The sequence below is a fragment of the Lepus europaeus genome, chromosome 16 (assembly GCF_033115175.1).
Source record: "Lepus europaeus isolate LE1 chromosome 16, mLepTim1.pri, whole genome shotgun sequence".
Taxonomy (NCBI): domain Eukaryota; kingdom Metazoa; phylum Chordata; class Mammalia; order Lagomorpha; family Leporidae; genus Lepus; species Lepus europaeus.
In genome coordinates, this window is record NC_084842.1 from 89,134,896 (window position 1) to 89,153,468 (window position 18,573).

Sequence of the window (18,573 nt, forward strand, 5' to 3'; positions counted from 1 at the left end):
CAGCCGCAGACGGAAGCCCCGGCCAGGGCCCAAGTCGGGGCCCGGCGGTGTCTCCGGGCGACGCCGTGTGTGCCACGGGATCTGGCTCCACCTGCTGCCCTTGGTCCAGAGGTTGACCTGTCCACCCCGCCGCCTCACCAGCCCAGGGCCCTCTGACCGGTGCCTGCCAGTCACCAGCTCTGTGGCGGCAAAGCTGTAGCCTCGTCGGGTGCCTGGGCACAGGGTGAGAGTCGGCGCACACCCTGGGCAGCCGCCCTCCATCCCAGCTTGTGAACCAGGACCTCTGGGGGACAGGGTGGGGGGACAGCATCTCTCAGCCGCCCGAGCCCTGGGGGAGAACCGCCAGCCCCGCTGGACTCACTCTGCCATCAGGTGGAGTGACCACAGCCCGGGCGGCAGCCTCTGGAGAGCACGGCTCTTGGGTGCAAATTCGTCACCAGTAAGGACCCCGGGGCAGGTTTCAGCTGCCTACAACCGGCCGCAGCCAGCGCGGCCACGCTATGGAGTCTCCATTCTGTCCTACGGGGCGGGGGGGGGGGGGGGGGGGCATGGACCCAGGCCACTGGAGGGCTGTGTGCTGTGCAGTGGAGAGAGGGGCAGGGCCCGTGCAGCCTACGGCGCCCCCTGGAGGCGACTCTGAGGCTGCAGCTTCATTGCCCGCTCTCACACATGTTAGGCAGCCGGCGCTCACTCACCTGGGAGCACAGGTCCAGGATGGCGCCTTCCACGCTCCTGCCCGCCTGCTCACCAGAGAAGTACCCGCCTGCAAGCACAGCTCGGTCACACCGGGCTCCGGTGTCCTCGCTCCCCAACAACTCTGGAGTCCTCGCTCCCAACAACGCCCTCCAGGGCGGGTCTCGGGGAGCCTGGCCTGGCTGTGACCCCGGGAGGGAGCGGCCGACTCATGCTGGGCTCAGCGGGCTTCTCCCACTTAGCTCACTGGGGAGGGCACAGCCGCGGTGTGGGGAGGTCACAGCCGGGGCGTGGGGAGGTCACAGCCAGGGCGTGGGGAGGGCACAGCCGGGGCGTGGGGAGGCGGGGGCGGGGCTCTTCTTGGACCAGGAACCGTGGAGGCAGAGGAAGGCCAAGCGAGGCCCCCGTTCACTGGCAGCGGTGGGGGGCAGGGGGGCTCCTGGCACCATCGTGGGTGGAGCGGGGGCTGGGGGCTGGGCTGGAGCAGCCGGGCAGAGCCTGGGAGACGTCAGGGCAGGGCCTGACGTCCGTGCCCCGCCCCACAGACCCTCAGCCAGCGGGGGCTCCTGGCAGCGGGGGACTTGCCATTCCTAGGCCTGACTCTACACACAGCTTGGACAGACGCGGCCTGTGGCAGTAAAGCTCTGACCAGGAGAACAAGCCAGGGGAGGGGCAGAGGCTGGGGAACACTGGCCTGTCCCATCCCCACCCACTTCAGGAACAGCCCAGGTAGCCCCTCCTCTAGGAAGCCTTCCAGGGCTGTGTCCGTCGGTGCCCTGTGAGGCCTGGGGGTGGGCTCTGCTCCCCCAGGACCCAGCACATGGCCGGGCACGGGTGGGCCTCCTGGCAGACCCTCCCCGACCCAGGGGCTAACTTCAAAGGGCCCTTGGGCGAAGGGAAGGCCCCCACCCCGCCCTGCCTCCCGCTGTCTCCTCCGGGACGGGGTCGGGGCCTCACCACGGTAGAGCAGGGCCGTGTGCTGGCTCAGCGACCACAGGGCGTACAGTGCGCTGAGCCGCCTGAGCACAGCCCGCAGCGGGGTCGGCACGCCGGCGTCGTGCGTGTACGTGTGGAAGCGCTGCACCACTGTGAGCTCCATGAATGCCAGGGCCAGGGACCGACAGTGGTACACCTGCGAAACAGGGCGGAGCCTCCGCTGGCCGACTGTGGTGGGAGACACCACCAGCATGCACAGCCCCAGGTCTGCAGGCCCGGGAGGCCACGCACAGCTCGCGCGGGACAGACAGGCCACATGAGGACGGGCCCGGTGGAGCGGACTCTGGCACCACGAGCTCCGAGACCCAGGCCGCACTGGGGGCGGCTCCACGTGGAACCCGGGCAGCACCAGCCTGGGATACGGCGGTGGGCGGCCACCGGCAAGGAGCCCAGGGCGCACCGGCACGCACCAAGGGCTCGGGGTGAACCCCACTGCTCGAGAGCCTGGCCTCCCGCCCTGCACGGAGGGGCAGCTGCTCCAGCCCCTGCCAGGGTTCCTGGAGGGGCAGCCTCTCTCTCGTGCCTCACGTCCACAAACACAGGAAACCGCCAAACAGGGCCATGGTGTGTGCGTCCGTCCCTGGAAGTTCCTGGGGGGAGCAAGGGTCACTGCGCCTGTCTCGGGCCCAGCTGTTGCTTCTCAAACCAACAACCAAGACATCCGCGGCCAAGGACTGGCTCCGCGTGGGAGCGTCTCCCTCAGCCCCACGTGACCATTCCCTGGTCGTTTCCATCAGAGGAACAGCACGCGTGTCTCCCGACTCGGCATGAAGAGCACGTACTTCCTCTGACACCCACGGGGGAGCCGGCACGTGGTGCGTAAGCAGACACCGCCTGGGGCCCCGCGTCCCACCCGAGCGCCCGGGCCTGAGCCCCCGCTCCGCGTCAGCCCCAGCTCCCTGCTAACGCGCACCTGGCAGGAGCGGGCGACGCTGGAGCCCTTGGCCCCTGCTCCCACGTGGGAGACCCGGGTGGAGCTCCTGGCTCCCGGCTTCGGCCTGGCCCAGCCCTGGCTGCTGCAGCCATCTGGGGACTGAACCGGCGGACGGGAGACCTCTCTCTCCCTGTCTCTCTGTCTCCCTGTCTCTCTGTCTGTCTGTCTCTCCCGCTCTGCCTTTCGAGTAAAGGAATGAATATATGAATAAAACTTGGGGACAGATGTGGGCGGCAGGGGAGAGGGCCTAGCCGGGAGCCCGGCACGGGCACTGCCCCTTCGTGGCAGAGTGGGGTAGCCAGCGGCACCCGCAAGACGGCAGACGGGGGCCACAGCAGTCCGCCGAGGGGGCGGGGCTTCGACTCCCAGGCTGGGGCCCCTCCCAGTCCCTGATGAGATAAGTCAGGTGGGAGACACTGCTCCCCTCTGGCCCCTGTGCATCTGCCGGGGCCTCTCCTGGGACCTGCTGGGCCACGCGTGCTGCCGGGCACAGCTCCTTTCCCCTGCTGTCCGGGGATGGGGGTGGGGTTGGGGCGTGGCTCCTGTGTGGGTGCTGCCCACAGCCTCCACTGCCGGCCGGGGCCCGCCCCAGCGCCTACGGGACCGTCGGGCCGGGACTCTGCAGGCTGTCGGCCTCTGTGGCTGCACCTGCCTTTGGGCCCCGCGGCTTCCCCAGGCTTCACCAACACGCTATTGTGAACATGGCTGTCTTCTAAACCCTTTTCTTCCGTACTGAGGCTGGGCCAGGCCAGAGCTGGGGGCTGGGAGCTCCAGCTCGGTCTCCCCTGTGGGTGGCAGGGGCCCAACTCTGGGGCCATCAGCTGCAGTGCTGGTCACGTCAGCAGGAAGCTGGGGCAGGAAGAGGGGCCGGGCTCCAGCCCAGATACCGCGGCACGGCCGAGGCGGCCCAGGCGATGGCTGCCCTGCCGGGCTCACACCCGCACACACACAGGTCTCTGATGACTCACTGCAGTCAGGAGCCTGGTGCCGTGCAGCTGGGCGGGGTGGGGGGCTGCAGTGTGGACGGTCCACAGGGACCCTCTGGGGTTTTCCGGCTCAGGTGGAGCTGGGAACTCTTCAGGGGCCTGGCTTGTAGCTTGGGGGTGAACCCCACTTCCATCTCGGTCACTGGGACAGGCAGGACGCAGAGATGCTCTGTGCAAAGACCACGCGCGGCGTTGCGGCTCACTAGGCTAATCCTCCGCCTTGCGGCGCCGGCACACCCGGTTCTAGTCCCGGTTGGGGTGCCGGATTCTGTCCCGGTTGCCCCTCTTCCAGGCCAGCTCTCTGCTGTGGCCAGGGAGTGCAGTGGAGGATGGCCCAAGTCCTTGGGCCCTGCACCCCATGGGAGACCAGGAGAAGCACCTGGCTCCTGCCATCAGATCAGCGCGGTGTGCTGGCCGCAGTGCGCCAGCCGCAGCGGCCATTGGAGGGTGAACCAACGGCAAAGGAAGACCTTTCTCTCTGTCTCTCTCACTGTCCACTCTGCCTGTCAAAAAGTAAAAAAAAAAAAAAAGAAAAGAAAAAAGACCACGCATGGCTGCACGGGGCGGCCCCTGAGGAGCCGGGGCCGGCCTCCTCCTCTACCATCTGCCTCGCTCACTCCTTTAGCTTTGACTCTGGCTTGGGCTAATCAACCTGAGCCAGGAGCCCACCCAGGGGGAGGTGTGCCCAGCGGGTTCCTGGGCCCCGGGCCTCAGGCCTGGCACAGCAGGGAGTGGGCCTGGGTCCCGGGGGTCACCCAGAGCCTGGTCACCTGGCCCCAGAGAGCAGGACAGACACCAGCCCCGCATGAGTCCCAGTGCCCACGGAGGGGCCTCTGTGGCAGGTGCATCACCGGGGCACAGCAGGGCTGACCCCGTAGCACGGCGAGGCGTTTCAGAACCCTGTGCTTGGTGTTGTGCGTTCCCAGGATCGGGGAGCCAGCCCCGTGCATGGACGAGAACCAGGGGGCGCTCCAGCCGGCTCAGCTAGGGGGCAGGGGCTGTGTCCGCAGACGCCTCAGCAGACCCCAAGGCTCCCAGAGCCGCTGCCCCGCGCCAGGCCAAGAGGCAGCATCCCGGGCCCCAGCGGTGGCTCTGAGGTGCTCACAAGCCAGTGCCCCGCCCCTGTGGGCCGGACACGAGGTGCCCACGGCCTCTTGCAACCTGGCGAGGGAGGCACCACCGCTGTGGCACATGGGGGCACACGCAGGCGTGCGGGGCTGGGGGCTGCCGCCCCCGGCACGGCTCCTCCCGACCCACGGCAGCACAGGAGCGAGAAGCAGACGGCCCCAGCAGCGAGGCCTCCAGAAGCTGTACCTGGCAGTTGCTCCTCGCCGCGAAGTCGCCGCGCCCTGACGCTCTCTCCTGGAGGAGTTTCTGCTGGCTCTCTCGCAGCAGGTAGCAAACCAACCACTTGTACGCGGCCAGGGGGGCTTCAGAGGGAGACACGGGGGGGGGGGGGGTGACTACACAGCACCCGGCACCTGTGCTGCACCGGCCCTGCTCGCACGGGGTGGACGAGGCGGTCCAGCGCTACCGACAGGGAAACTGAGGCCGGGAGGGGCAGGGCCGCACCCGGGCGCACACCGATCGGGGCTGTGCCGAGCTGCGCAGGGCCAGCGCCTCGTTTACGATGAGCTCCGGGTTCCTGCTCTGTGCCCACAATGCATCAGGGGGAGAGGCGGCACTGGGTCAAAGGGTGGCTCTGAGCACACGCGTGGGCATCCGACGGCTGCCCGGCCCAGGGGGCGGCTCTGCCGTGTCACCCGGTCCAATCTCGGGCCTCCCTGGCCTGTGACACGCTCTGAGCCGGGGGCTGACACTGGCTCTCCGAGGCCTCGTCCTCCACCCAGCAGAGGCCGCGGGCATGGGCACAGCAGATGCGGCCCGCGCCCCTCCTCCCACCCAGGAGGGCACTGGGGAGTGGGTGTGGGCGGGGGGCTCAGGCACGGCGGGCTGGCAGCACAGGCGCGTCCACACACGGGGGGAGGTTTCAGGGCGGGTGGGAGCGGGCCATGCCCGACTCCCCGTGGGGCACGGAGGTGCTCTGAGGCCCCGCCCCCTCCGGAAGCCCCTCCCTCCAGCGCACCGCCTGGCGGGGAGGGCGCGGCCGGAGCAGCCTCACCTGCGGAGTCCAGCCAGTCGGCTGCGCTGCCCGTGAACCTCTGGCGCAGGATGCCGGGGTAGGCCTCCAGGAAGTCCAGCGTCTTCAGGGGGCTTCTGAAGCGAGCTCCGTCTGGGAGGCGCGTTCCGGTGACTTGGTGAAAGACGGGGGACCCGCGCCACGGCTGGGGTCTGCCCCGCCCCGCCCCGCCCCCGGGAAGCCCGCTCTGCCACGGGGACCCCGCGCCACGGCTGGGGTCTGCCCCGCCCCGCCCCGCCCCCGGGAAGCCCGCTCTGCCGCGGGGGCCCCAAGCCACGGCTGGGGTCTGCCCCGCCCCCGCGAAGCCCGCTCTGCCACGGGGGCCCCGTGCCACGGCTGGGGTCTGCCCCGCCCCGCCCCCGGGAAGCCCACTCTGCCACGGGGACCCCGCGCCACGGCTGGGGTCTGCCCCGCCCCGCCCCGCCCCCGGGAAGCCCTCTCTGCCGCGGGGCGGGGCGGGTCCCTCCATGCACCTGGGGCGGCGGGCCGCAGGAGGCCCAGCAGGAAGCTGCTGGTCTGCTGCAGCAGGACGTGGTTGTCGCCCTCGTAGGTGCAGTTGGGGTCGTTGTCGTCTCGGAGCACGCCCAGCCGGTTCACTGCAAGAGGCCACGGCGTCCCGGTCACTGGCCATGCGCCCGGCGCACCGCGGAGAGGCAGGCGGAGCCGGGCCCGGGGCCCACGTCCAGGGCTCGCCGTGAACCAGCGTGGGGAGGGTGCCCGGCACAGGCTCTTGTCTCCCAGCGGACCCCAGCACTGCGCAGGAGGGGGCTCGCTCTCCTCCCTCGTGGCCCCAGAGCTGGCACGCTGCCGCCACTGTGGCCGCCCAGCGCATCCCGCCAGCCTGGCCAGAGCCCCGCAGGAGCTGGGAGGCCTCGGAGGACGGAGGTGGGAGTGGAGCCCGCTGCGCCCGAGGTGTGCGCCCAGCCCGCCCGGATATGCGCGGACACGCCCCCCAGCCCTGCCCGGCTCCCTCTTCCTCCACCCAAAACCGGAGCGGAGCGCAGCCGCTTACAGCGTGGACCAGGAGCAGTGCACAGACTCAACAAGACGGACGGCGGGGCGGCGCGGGGCCTCGCTGTCGCCAACCCGACCCGGCGTGGCACCTGCGGCCACCCTGCACCTCAGCCCCGGGACAGCCACAGACTCGCAGGAGCCTAAGGCCCGGGGAGGTGACCGCACGTGCCGGCTGTCGCTGGGCTCAGGCTGTGGGGCCTCCCTGAGCCACGAGTTTTCAGGAATCAGTCACCTAACGAGCACGGGGGACGTTCTGCAGGGCGCTGCAGGCTGATGACGGCGATAACCAACCCGAACACCGCGACGGCAGGCCCAGCTGGCCGGGCACACACCCCCGGGCACGCACACACTCGCTCCTCACGAGATCCCCCCACCTCCCAGGCAGGGAAACTGAGGCACGGGGCCAGGATCCGGTCCCGGGCTGGCTGGCCGTCCTCCCTAACCCACGCGCCAGCTGCCTGAACAGGCCCTGCCAACAAAGCCAGCTCCCGTGTGGCCAGTTCAGGAGTTTCCCGTCAGAACCGGACACGTGGACTTGGGCCCTATGTGCTACCACAGCACTGACTGCGAAGTTTGAGTTCAAGTCTACAGGTGACCACTCCCCGCCGTGGCTTCCTGCGGACATGCTCACGGCTGCTCCACACCGCATCACCCCCAAGTGTGGACCAAGGATCACGGGGCGGCAGAGGAGCCAGCCAGGGTGAGGCTCCACACGTCACTGCCGTCTCCACGGCACAGAAACAGCCACGGAAGTGTGCCACAAATGGCTGTGGCTTGTCCCAATAAAAATCTACAAAGACGGGCGATGGGCCCATGCGGCCCGCGGGCCAGCGGCGCTCACCTGGCCCAGACTCAAGCAAAGGGCAGGAAGCCGCCCGCCTCTCCGACACCTACCGGCCAGATAGCCGTGTCCTCCACACGCCTCCCGGCACTCCTGGATCCCTCGCTGGGCGGTCCACGAGGCCAGGGGCTTGCCACCCGAGGCCACAGCGTGGATCTCACGGCCAAGCTCCGCCTTAGGGTGAAGGAACCCAACAAGCGCTAGTGAGAGGCTGCAGGCTCAGCATGGCTGTCGGCCCAGTCACCCCACAGCCTTGGGCTGGGTCAGCCCCAGTGCCGGCGTGGGTGGAGCGCACCCCGGACACCCCGCAGCCTCGGGCCGGGTCAGCCCCAGCGCTGGTGTGGGTGGAGCGCACCCGGACACCCCGCAGCCTCGGGCCGGGTCAGCGTCAGCGCCGGCGTGGGTGGAGCACATCCCCCCCCCCCCCCCCCCCCGCAGCCACAGGACAAGGAAGGGGGCCTGGGCGGGCCTCTGGGTCCAAGCCCCCGCTGCCCACGGAGTCCCCTGCTGCTAATACACCCTGGGGGAGACTCGCGTTGAGTGCTGCCTCCTGGCCGCGGCCTGGCCCAGCCCTGGCTGCTGCAGCATCTGGGGGTGAACCAGCGGATGGAAGTCCTCCCTCCCTCCCCCCCCCCCTCTCTCTCTGCTTTTAAATGAGTGAGTGAGTGAGTGAGTGAATCTTTTAAAAAACAAGAGGGAGACGCTTGCAAAATGCAAAGCCCAGCTTCCCGGTGTTCTCAGCGTCCAAGGAGGCGCGGTCAGGCCTGGGGGGGCAGTGGGCTGGGGGGCAGTGGGCTGGGGGGCAGTGGGCTGAGGGGCAGTGGGCTGGGGGGCAGTGGGCTCGGGGACAGTGGGCTCAGGGGGCAGTTGACTTGGGGGGCAGTGGACTTGTGGGGAAGTGGGCTCGGGGGGCAGCAGACTTGGGGGCAGTGGGCTTGGGGGCAGTGGGCTCGGGGACAGTGGGCTTGGGGGGCAGTGGGCTCGGGGGGCAGTGGGCTCGGGGGGCAGTGGACTTGTGGGGAAGTGAGCTTGGGGGGCAGCAGACTTGGGGGCAGTGGGCTCGGGGGGCAGTGGGCTAGGGAAGAACGGGGCCTGACTTGTGGGAGAACAGCACGCGTCAGCCGGCAGACGTCTCCGTGACGCCCTCATCTCTGTCGGGGGGAGCCCTCTGCCTTGCCCTGCATGACTCCTGCTGGCCGGCCCCGCACCGTCCGTGCCTCCTGCCTCCCGGCGCTGGTGCTGCCCGCGCCAAGGCGGGCCGGCTGCCACTGGTTTTTCAGGATGCTCTGTATAACCCCACCCTGTAGTTTTTCTCATCTGTTTTCAAATCATTTGCTAGTTTTTAAAATTTCTATTTATTTTATTTGGAAGAGAGGGAGAGAGGGAGAGAGGGAGAGAGAGAGACCTCCCATCTGCTGGCTCAAATGCCCACAACAGCTGGGGCTGGGCTCGGCAGAGGCCGGGAGCCAGGGGCTCCATCCGGGTCTCCCACGTGGGCGGCAGGGACTCGGGTTCTGCAGCCACCACGCTGCCTCCTGGGTGCACGTGAGCGGGAAGCTGGGTGGGAGGTGGAGTCGGGACCTGGACCCAGCCCCCGCGTGGGATGCGGTGTCCCGAGTTCACGTCCTGGCCTCCGTGACAAACGCCGGCCCCCACACCGCTTGCTTTGACTCACATCCTACTCCTGCTCGGGAGGCAGCGCGCCAGGGAGCTACGGAGCACCCACCGGTCACCCGCCTGGCAGGAAACGCCAGGGCTGAGCTCAGTGCGTGCACACCCTCACGCTGGCCTGGGTCCCTGGCCGCCGGCTCGGATCCAGCCTGCTGCACAGCTGTTTACGCTCGGATCAGAACCGTGAAACCCACGCAGGGCTGGGGATGTGGCTTCTGCACGGCCATAGCGTTCTCGGGACGAGGACGAGAGCTGAACTCCCAGCCAGGCACGAGGCGTCGCGTCAGCACCACGCTGGGAAGGGGGCTGCGCCGGGCCTCGCCCATTCCGGGCAGTGCGACCTCTGCGGGCCGCTCTGCCTTGGGCCCTGTGCCCGCAAATCAGGGACTCGCCCCATTTGGTTTTGGTTTTAAGATTTATTTAATTGGGCCAGCGCCACGGCTCACTAGGCTAATCCTCCGCCTTGCGGCGCCGGCACACCAGGTTCTAGTCCCGGTTGGGGCGCCGGATTCTGTCCCGGTTGCTCCTCTTCCAGGCCAGCTCTCTGCTGTGGCCTGGGAGTGCAGTGGAGGATGGCCCAAGTGCTTGGGCCCTGCACCCCATGGGAGACCAGGAGAAGCACCTGGCTCCTGCCATCGGATCAGCACAGTGCGCTGGCCGCAGCAGCCATTGGAGGGTGAACAACGGAAGGAAGACCTTTCTCTCTGTCTCCTCTCTCTCTCACTGTCTAACTCTGCCTGTCAAAAAAAAAAAAAAAAAAGATTTATTTAATTGAAAGGCAGAGTTACAGAGGAGGAGAAGCGGAGGCAGAGAGAAAGTTGTCCGTCCCCTGGTCCACTCCCCAGAGGGCCACAACGGCCAGGGCTGGGACAGGCTGAAGCCTGGGGCCAGGAGCTTCCTCCAGGTCTCCCACGTGGGTGCAGGGCCCAAGCACTGGGTCCGTCCTCCACCGCTTTCCCAGGCCACAGCAGGGAGCTGGGTAGCAAAGGCAGCAGCTGGGACTCAAACCGGCGCCCACATGGGATGCCGGTGCTTAACCCACTGTGCCGGCACGCCGGCCCCTCTCCGAGTTTTGAAACCAAGGCCGACTCTGTACGGCGCCCGGGCCTCACCTGTAGGGCACTGCGGTCTCCCCCCAGGAGGCCCTGCTGGAGCTGCACCAGGTCCAGGAAGAGTGACTTGGAGAAGTGATCCAAGGCATAGGCGGCGGCCAGGTAAGGGAGCAAGCGCCATTGCTGCAAGACATAGCGTGGCCTGAGCAGCCCCGGGCCTTGGGTGGGGCAGTGAGGAGGGGGCAGCCCAGGCCTGGGCTCCACTGGCGCTGACCCCCAACCCCCACGGCAGGAAAACCCCACCCTGGGCACCCTCGGCTCCGTCAGCGGGGCCGACGCCCATCGGCCTGGTGGCCAACCTCAGACGCGGGCCCCTGAACGTCCACGTCTCACAGCTGTCCCATCCAGGCCACGGCAGGGACCGAGGGCCCGTGCACCTGTGGTCCGAGACAGCCAGCCAGCGGGGACGGACTGGGGGCTGGCACGTGGCCGGTGGGTCGGCATTCTGTCTCGTGGGCCTATGAAGAAGCACAGTCGCCCCGGGGGCAGGCAGGGGGCGGAGCCAGAAGACCCTCGGGGTGCAGGGTGGAGTGCGCCTTCGCTGCTTTTGCACATCCACACCCAACAAGGGACAGGGTGTGGTCACTGCGGGGTGAGTGGACGATGGACGGATGGGTGGATGGAGGTGGGTGGGTAGGTGGCTGTGTGAGTACATGATGGATGTGTGGGTAGGTAAGTGGACGGCCAGACGGGTAGATGACAGATGGGTGGATAGATGATGGATGGAGACGGGTGGCTGTGTGGGTGGGTGGGTGGTGGTAGGTGGGTGAGTGGGTGGGTGGATGGGCCGCACAGCCGCACAGCGGGGGGAGCGGACGCGGGAGCGCACCTGCACTTGGTACTCCAGCACCGGTACTTCCTCCTCCTCCGTCGGCCCAAACTGACGCCGCGTGGCGGAGAAGCGCAGCGCGATGGAGACGGCCAGCTTCAGGTTGACCACGGCCATGCCCATGATGGAGATGCGGCCCCAGGACAGGCCGCCCAGGGAGGCGCCAAACCGCTGCCTGACATCCTAGAGGAACGGCGCGGGTGAGCAGCCGCCCAGACGGGGCCGCTAAGCGGGCACCCTAGGCCCCAAGGCCTCCAGGCACGGGACGGTGGCAGCATCTTGGGTGGGACGGCCGGGAGGGAGCAGCAGACAGAGGAAAGACCCACCCACCGCCCACCTGCAGAGCCAGACCCAGCCCACGCTTCCGGGGGAGGCCCGCTCTCCACGACTGGCTCCCACACTCTGTGGGTCACTCACTGCCTGCATCCCCACTCGCCAGCCCTGCTCCGCCAGCTGACAGAGGTGTTCACTCTCCATGTGCCGTCAGCTTGCCACCCCACCCTGCCACGCAGCGCCGGGGGGCTCCCTCTCCCCTCCCCCCATCGCCCTTGCCTTAAAGGGGGTGATGTAGGCGCCCTCGGGGGTGACGTCCCCAGTGCGGTTCAGGAGGTCCTCGCGGGGGATCCTCACCTTGTGGAACATGGCGAACCTGCGGGGGGGAACGGGGCGTCCGTGGGCGCCATCCCGGGGCAGCACCCAGAAATGGCCGGGGCGGGGCACCAGGGGGACTGTGGCTACCGTGTGGGCTCCGCAGGACGGGGCAGGAAGACAGGGCCCAGGCAGGCCCAGCAGGTGCCACTGGGGTACAGCGGCAGACTCTGGCCGCTCCACAGACAAGACCAGGATCCGTAGCGATCTTTATTTATTTATGTGAGAGGCAGACACACACACACACATGCACACACACAGAGCTCCCACACACTGGTTCACTCCCCAAATGCCCACACGGCAGGGCCTGGGTCGGGACGAAACCAGGTGCCAGGAACCTCCCCCAGGTCTCCCACGTGGGTGGCAGGGGCCCAGGGCCTTGAGCCATCGCCGCCCCCCAGGGTGCACTGGGCAGGGAGCTGGAGTCAGGAGCCTGACCCAGACGTCAGACAGGCACTTGGATATGAGACACGGGCATCGCCGCACTAGGCTAAATGCCCGTCCCCTGAACCACGGTTTTAAAGACGGGAGTCTGGGCCGGCACAGTGACGCAGCGGGTAAAGCTGTGGCCTGCACTGCTGGCATTCCCTGCTCCACTTCCGATCCGGCTCTGCTGTGGCCCGGGAAGGCAGTGGAGGATGGCCCAAGTGCTCGGGCCCCTGCACCCGCGTGGGAGACCTGGAAGAAGCTCCTGGCTCCTGGCTTCAGCCTGGCCCAGCCCTGGCCACTGTGGCCATCTGGGGAGTAGATCAGTGGATCTCTAACTCTGAATTTCAAATAAATAAATCTTAAAGAAGAAAAAAAACAGATGGCAATCTCTGACTCTCATACCCCCCCCCCCAAACCAGAACCCGTGCCGTGGTGTGGTGACGTCAGCACAGGCAGCCGTCGGCCCGCCCAGCTGGGAGCAGGCCCCTGTGCAGGACCCAGGACAGCATCGCCACTGCACGGTCTCAGGACCGAGCTCATACAAGGCCATGGACGCCACGTGAATGGAGCCAAAGCCAAACCGCAGACGCACTGACAGCTCTGACAGCCGTCCGTCTCACTGCTGATGTCCAAGAAACTGGGGCGGGGTCTTTACCCAGCCTGGGGGCTGGCAGCTGCGAAGAGTGACGTTGTGTGGTTGTGTGCCGGTGCCAGGGCTGCACCTGTGAGCAAAGGGCAGGAGCCCCCCAGCCCCGCACCTGCTGCGCCTCCTGTCCCCCGAGGCTCTGCCAATCAGACGCTGGGGCCGGCAGCTGTTTCCCCACCGTGCCCCAGCCTGCGAACTGCTCCCGTCAGGTGCAGCTCCCCGCTCGGCTCCGGCCCCCTCACGGGACAGAGACCCCCACACACTGGGGCAGAGACCCCCCCTCCACACTGGGGCAGAGACAATACCCCACACTGGGGCAGAGACCCCCACACACTGGGGCAGAGGCCCCCCCCACACTGGGGCAGAGACAACACCCCACACTGGGGCAGAGACCCCCCCACACTGGGCAGAGACCCCCACACACTGGGGCAGAGACCCCCACACACTGGGGCAGAGGCCCCCCCTCCACACTGGGGCAGAGACAACACCCCACATTGGGACAGAGACCCCCACACACTGGGGCAGAGGGCCCCACACACTGGGGCAGAGACCCCCACACACTGGGGCAGAGGCCCCCACACACTGGGGCAGAGGGCCCCCCTCCATTCTGGGGCAGAGACAACACCCCACACTGGGGCAGAGGCCCCTCCACACTGGGGCAGAGACCCCCACACCACTGGGGCAGAGGCCCCCCCTCCACACTGGGGCAGAGGCCCCCACACACTAGGGCAGAGGCCCCCCCTCCACACTGGGGCAGAGGCCCCCACACACTGGGGCAGAGGCCCCCCCACACTGGGACAGAGGCCCCCCACACACTGGGGCAGAAACCCCCCCACACTGGGGCAGAGGCCCCCACACACTGGGGCAGAGGCCCCCCCACACTGGGACAGAGGCCCCCCACACACTGGGGCAGAGGCCCCCCCTCCACACTGGGGCAGAGACCCCCACACACTGGGGCAGAGGCCCCCCCCTCCACACTGGGGCAGAGGCCCCCCCTCCACACTGGGGCAGAGACCCCCACACACTGGGGCAGAGGCCCCCACACACTGGGGCAGAGGCCCCCACACACTGGGGCAGAGACCCCCACACACTGGGGCAGAGGCCCCCACACACTGGGGCAGAGGGCCCCCTCCATTCTGGGGCAGAGGCCCCCACCATTTCCGCCACAACGGCACTGCCCCCGTTTGACCCCCTGCAGGATGTGGGAGGTCTCCCCACCACCTTCTCTGCCCAGGGCCTCTGGCTCAGGCTGCGTGGACCCAACTGGGCTCTGTCCTGCCCTGCGGGCCTCCCAGACGGCCCTGAGAGTAGCCGGACGCCACCTCCTCCGGGAGGCCCCTCACACTGTCCACTGCCGCGAGGAGGACCCAGCCTGGGTGCCAGGGAGGGAGGTCCTGTGCTGTGACGCCCACTGGGCGGTGGCCGTCCCTGGCTGTGCCGATTCGAGCAGTGGCCTGGGGCTCGCCCCCAGACACTTCAGGGTGCGGCACAAGTCCCAGAGCGGCTGAGACGCTGCCCTCTCCCAGTGCCCAGCCCCAGGCTCTGCAGGGACCACCCAGGAGCTCTGGGCCAGGCTCCAGCCCTCACCCACATCCAGGCAGAGGGCCCCCTCTGGCCAGCCCTGGTGTACAAAGCCTGGTGGCTCCTGGCCAGCTCCCCGCTGTGGGGCACCCGGAGCCTGGCCATGGGCATGTGGCTGCTGCTCGGTGCCTCTGTGCGAGAGTGAGACACCACGTGTGTGTGTGACACCGTGTGTGACACAGTGTGTGACATGGTGTGTGTAACTGACACGGTGTGTGACATGGTGTGTGTGTGTGACGTGTATGTGTGTGTTTGAGACACTGCGTGTTGCAAGACAATGTGTGACACAGTGTATGATACGGTGTGTGTGTAACTGACACAGTGTGTGTGTGTGTGTGTGACATGGTGTGTGTGACTGTGACACGGTGTCTGTGTCATAGGTGACAGTGTATATGACACGTGTGTGCATGACAATGTGTGTGAGCGACACCGCGTGTGATGTGTATGTTGTGACACTGTGTGACACGGTGTGTCATAGGTGACATAGTGTGTGTGGCTGTGACAAGGTGTGTGCGTGTGATGTGTTTGTAGGTAACACAGTGTGTGGTGTGTGTGATGCTGTGTGTGTCGTAGGTGATTGTGTGTGTGACTGACACGGTGTGTGTCATAGGTGACAGTGTGTGACACGTGTGTGACTGTGTGATGTGTGTGTCGTAGGTGACACAGTGCGCGTGTGTGTGTGACAGGTGCCGGCTGCTCCTGGAGCCGCTCTGCCGCCCACAGGGAGCCCCGTCTGATCCCGACGGTGGGCCTGGCGCCAAGGCCGCGCTGGCGGTGCTGCTGGAGTCTGAGGAGCGCTGTGTGCAGCGAGGCTCTGTAAACAGAGACGCCCGCTCCGAGCAGAGGGAAACCCTCCCCCGTCAGCTCAGAAACGGACAAACCCGGAGGCGTTCCCGCTGCGGCGGCGTTCCCGTTCCCGTAGGCTCAGCTGAGAGCAAAGCTCCACCGGCTGCCCACTGAGCCCACGTGTGCCAGGGAGCTGGACCCCGCTGAGCCCACGTGTGCCACGGGATCCAGGCCCCCGCTGACCCCACGTGTGCCAGGGAGCCAGGCCCCCGCTGAGCCCACGTGTGCCAGGGAGCCGGGCCCCGCTGACCCCACGTGTGCCAGGGAGCCGGGCCCCGCTGACCCCACGTGATCCACGGGAGCCGGGCCCCGCTGAGCCCACGTGTGCCAGGGAGCCGGGCCCCGCTGACCCACGTGTGCCAGGGAACCAGGCCCCACTGACCCACGTGTGCCAGGGAACCAGGCCCCACTGACCCACGTGTGCCAGGGAACCAGGCCCCGCTGATCCCACGTGTGCCTGGGAGCCGGGCCCCCACTGACCCCATGTGTGCCTGGGAGCCGGGCCCCCACTGACCCCACGTGTGCCACGGGAGCCGGGCCCCGCTGACCCCACGTGTGCCAGGGAGCCGGGCCCCGCTGACCGCACGTGTGCCAGGGAGCCGGGCCCCGCTGACCCCACGTGTGCCAGGGAGCCGGGCCCCCACTGACCCCACGTGTGCCAGGGAGCCGGGCCCCCACTGACCCCACGTGTGCCACGGGAGACGGGCCCCCACTGACCCCACGTGTGCCACGGGAGCCGGGCCCCGCTGACCCCACGTCTGCCAGGGAGCCAGGCCCCGCTGAGCCCACGTGTGCCACAGAGCCGGGCCCCGCTGAGCCCACGTGTGCCACAGAGCCGGGCCCCGCTGAGCCCACGTGTGCCAGGGAGCCGGGCCCCCACTGACCCCACGTGTGCCACGGGAGCCGGGCCCCGCTGACCCCACGTCTGCCAGGGAGCCAGGCCCCGCTGAGCCCACGTGTGCCATGGGATCCAGGCCCCGCTGACCCCACGTCTGCCAGGGAGCCAGGCCCCGCTGAGCCCACGTGTGCCAGGGAGCCGGGCCCCCACTGACCCCACGTGTGCCAGGGAGCCGGGCCCCGCTGACCCACGTGTGCCAGGGAACCAGGCCCCGCTGACCCCACGTGTGCCAGGGAGCCGGGCCCCGCTGACCCCACGTGTGCCAGGGAGCCGGGCCCCGCTGACCCCACGTGTGCCAGGCAGCCGGGCCCCGCTGAGCCCACGTGTGCCAGGGAGCCGGGCCCCGCTGAGCCCACGTGTGCCAGGGAGCCGGGCCCCGCTGACCCCACGTGTGCCAGGGAGCCGGGCCCCGCTGACCCCACGTGTGCCAGGGAGCCGGGCCCCGCTGAGCCCACGTGTGCCAGGGAGCTGGACCCCGCTGAGCCCACGTGTGCCACGGGATCCAGGCCCCCGCTGACCCCACGTGTGCCAGGGAGCCAGGCCCCCGCTGAGCCCACGTGTGCCAGGGAGCCGGGCCCCGCTGACCCCACGTGTGCCAGGGAGCCGGGCCCCGCTGACCCCACGTGATCCACGGGAGCCGGGCCCCGCTGAGCCCACGTGTGCCAGGGAGCTGGGCCCCGCTGACCCCACGTGTGCCAGGGAGCCGAGCCCCCGCTGACCCCACGTGTGCCAGGGAGCCAGGCCCCGCTGACCCCACGTGTGCCAGGGAGCCGGGCCCCGCTGAGCCCACGTGTGCCAGGGAGCCGGGCCCCGCTGAGCCCACGTGTGCCAGGGAGCCGGGCCCCACCGACCACACATGTGCCAGAAAAGGTCGGAAGGTGCCACTGGTTGGCCCCACAAACTAGAACTCTGAGTCTCCAGCAGACAGTGGTGTGTGTACATGTGTGTGTGTGCACGTGTGTGACACGGATATGTGTGCACACACGTGTGAGAGATGGAGAGGGAGTATGCAGTGGTGTGTGTGCACATGTGTGACACAGGTGTGTGACATGGGTATGCACACACGTGTGAGAGATGGAGAGGGAATGTGCACCATGGGACATGCATGTACAGCATAGTGTGTGCAGTGTGAGGTGTGTGGGTGCAGTGTGGTGTGACTCGGGGTGTGTGTACATGGGAGTGTGTGACGTGTGTGTGTGTGACAGTGTATGTGAGAGCAACAGGGTGTATGTCTATGTAACATGGTGTGTGTGAGACGTGTGTGGTGACATGTGTGTGACATGTAGTGTGCTGTGTGAGACACAATGTGTGTGCATGTGACGTGTGTGAGGTGTGTATATGGTATGTGATATGGTGTGTGGCATGTAGTGTGTGCATGCATGAGACGTGGTGTGTCTATCGTGTGTGTGACACGGTGTGTGTGTCACAGAATGGGTGACAGTGTGTGTATGCTGTATGACACATGTGTATGTCACAGAATGTGTGTGTGAGACAGTGTGTGTGTAACTGATATATGACATATGTGTGTGGTGTGAGACTGTGTGTGCATGTGTGACACATGTGTGCTGTATGACACGTGTGTGGTATGACAGCGTGCAACTGGTATACGACACGTGTGTGATATACGACACGTGTGTGGTATATGACACTTGTGTGGTGTGAGACAGTGTAACTGGTATATGACACTGTGTGTGGTATGAGATGGTGTGTGCATGCGTGACACTTGTGTGCTATACGACAAGTGTGTGGTATGACAGTGTGTGACTGGTATATGACACGTGTGTGGTATATGACACGTGTTTGATATATGATACATTTGTGTGTTATATGACACATGTGTGCGGTGTATGACACATGTGTGGTGTGAGACATTGTGTGACAGTGTGTGTGACATGTGTGTGTGACAGTATCTGCCTGTGTGTGTTTCTGTGGCCCGGGAGCTGTGCCTGCAGCACAGAAGCCCCCAGGTTTGAGGCCCCGCCCCAGGCGACACCCACACCTGCCCCCGCGGCTCTGCTCCGAGTTCCAGCAACTTCCTTCCCGCCCGAGGCCAACACTGCCACCACCAGCCTGGCCCCCGGCAGACCCCGAGCCTTGGGGACCTGCACATGGGTCCCCGGGGCCGCGGGCTGTGCCACCCCCAGCGCAGATGGCGAGAAGGCCCCGTGCCCCCCGCGGGAACAGCCCTGTACTGCTCTCCGCACGCGCTCTGTCCACCCGGGATCTCTAGGAGCCGCCCCACTCTGCGATTCCCACCCTGAGAAAAAACACGGCCCACGAACCGGGACCACTTTGTAAGGATCCATCAC

The 18,573-nt window shown here is 67.3% G+C and overlaps 1 protein-coding gene across 1 annotated transcript in view; it reads right to left on the minus strand.

Moving 5' to 3' along the window:
- ACOX3 (acyl-CoA oxidase 3, pristanoyl) overlaps positions 1–18,573 on the minus strand; it is a 42,705-nt gene that overhangs the window by 3,233 nt on the left and 20,899 nt on the right. The window contains exons 8-16 of the mRNA XM_062213284.1: positions 11,769–11,865; positions 11,217–11,399; positions 10,388–10,510; positions 7,658–7,778; positions 6,223–6,345; positions 5,732–5,842; positions 4,924–5,039; positions 1,651–1,825; positions 696–763 (exon numbers count right to left, since the gene is read on the minus strand). Of these exons, the coding sequence (XP_062069268.1) occupies positions 696–763; positions 1,651–1,825; positions 4,924–5,039; positions 5,732–5,842; positions 6,223–6,345; positions 7,658–7,778; positions 10,388–10,510; positions 11,217–11,399; positions 11,769–11,865 (1,117 nt within the window). The remainder of the gene's footprint in view (positions 1–695; positions 764–1,650; positions 1,826–4,923; positions 5,040–5,731; positions 5,843–6,222; positions 6,346–7,657; positions 7,779–10,387; positions 10,511–11,216; positions 11,400–11,768; positions 11,866–18,573) is intronic.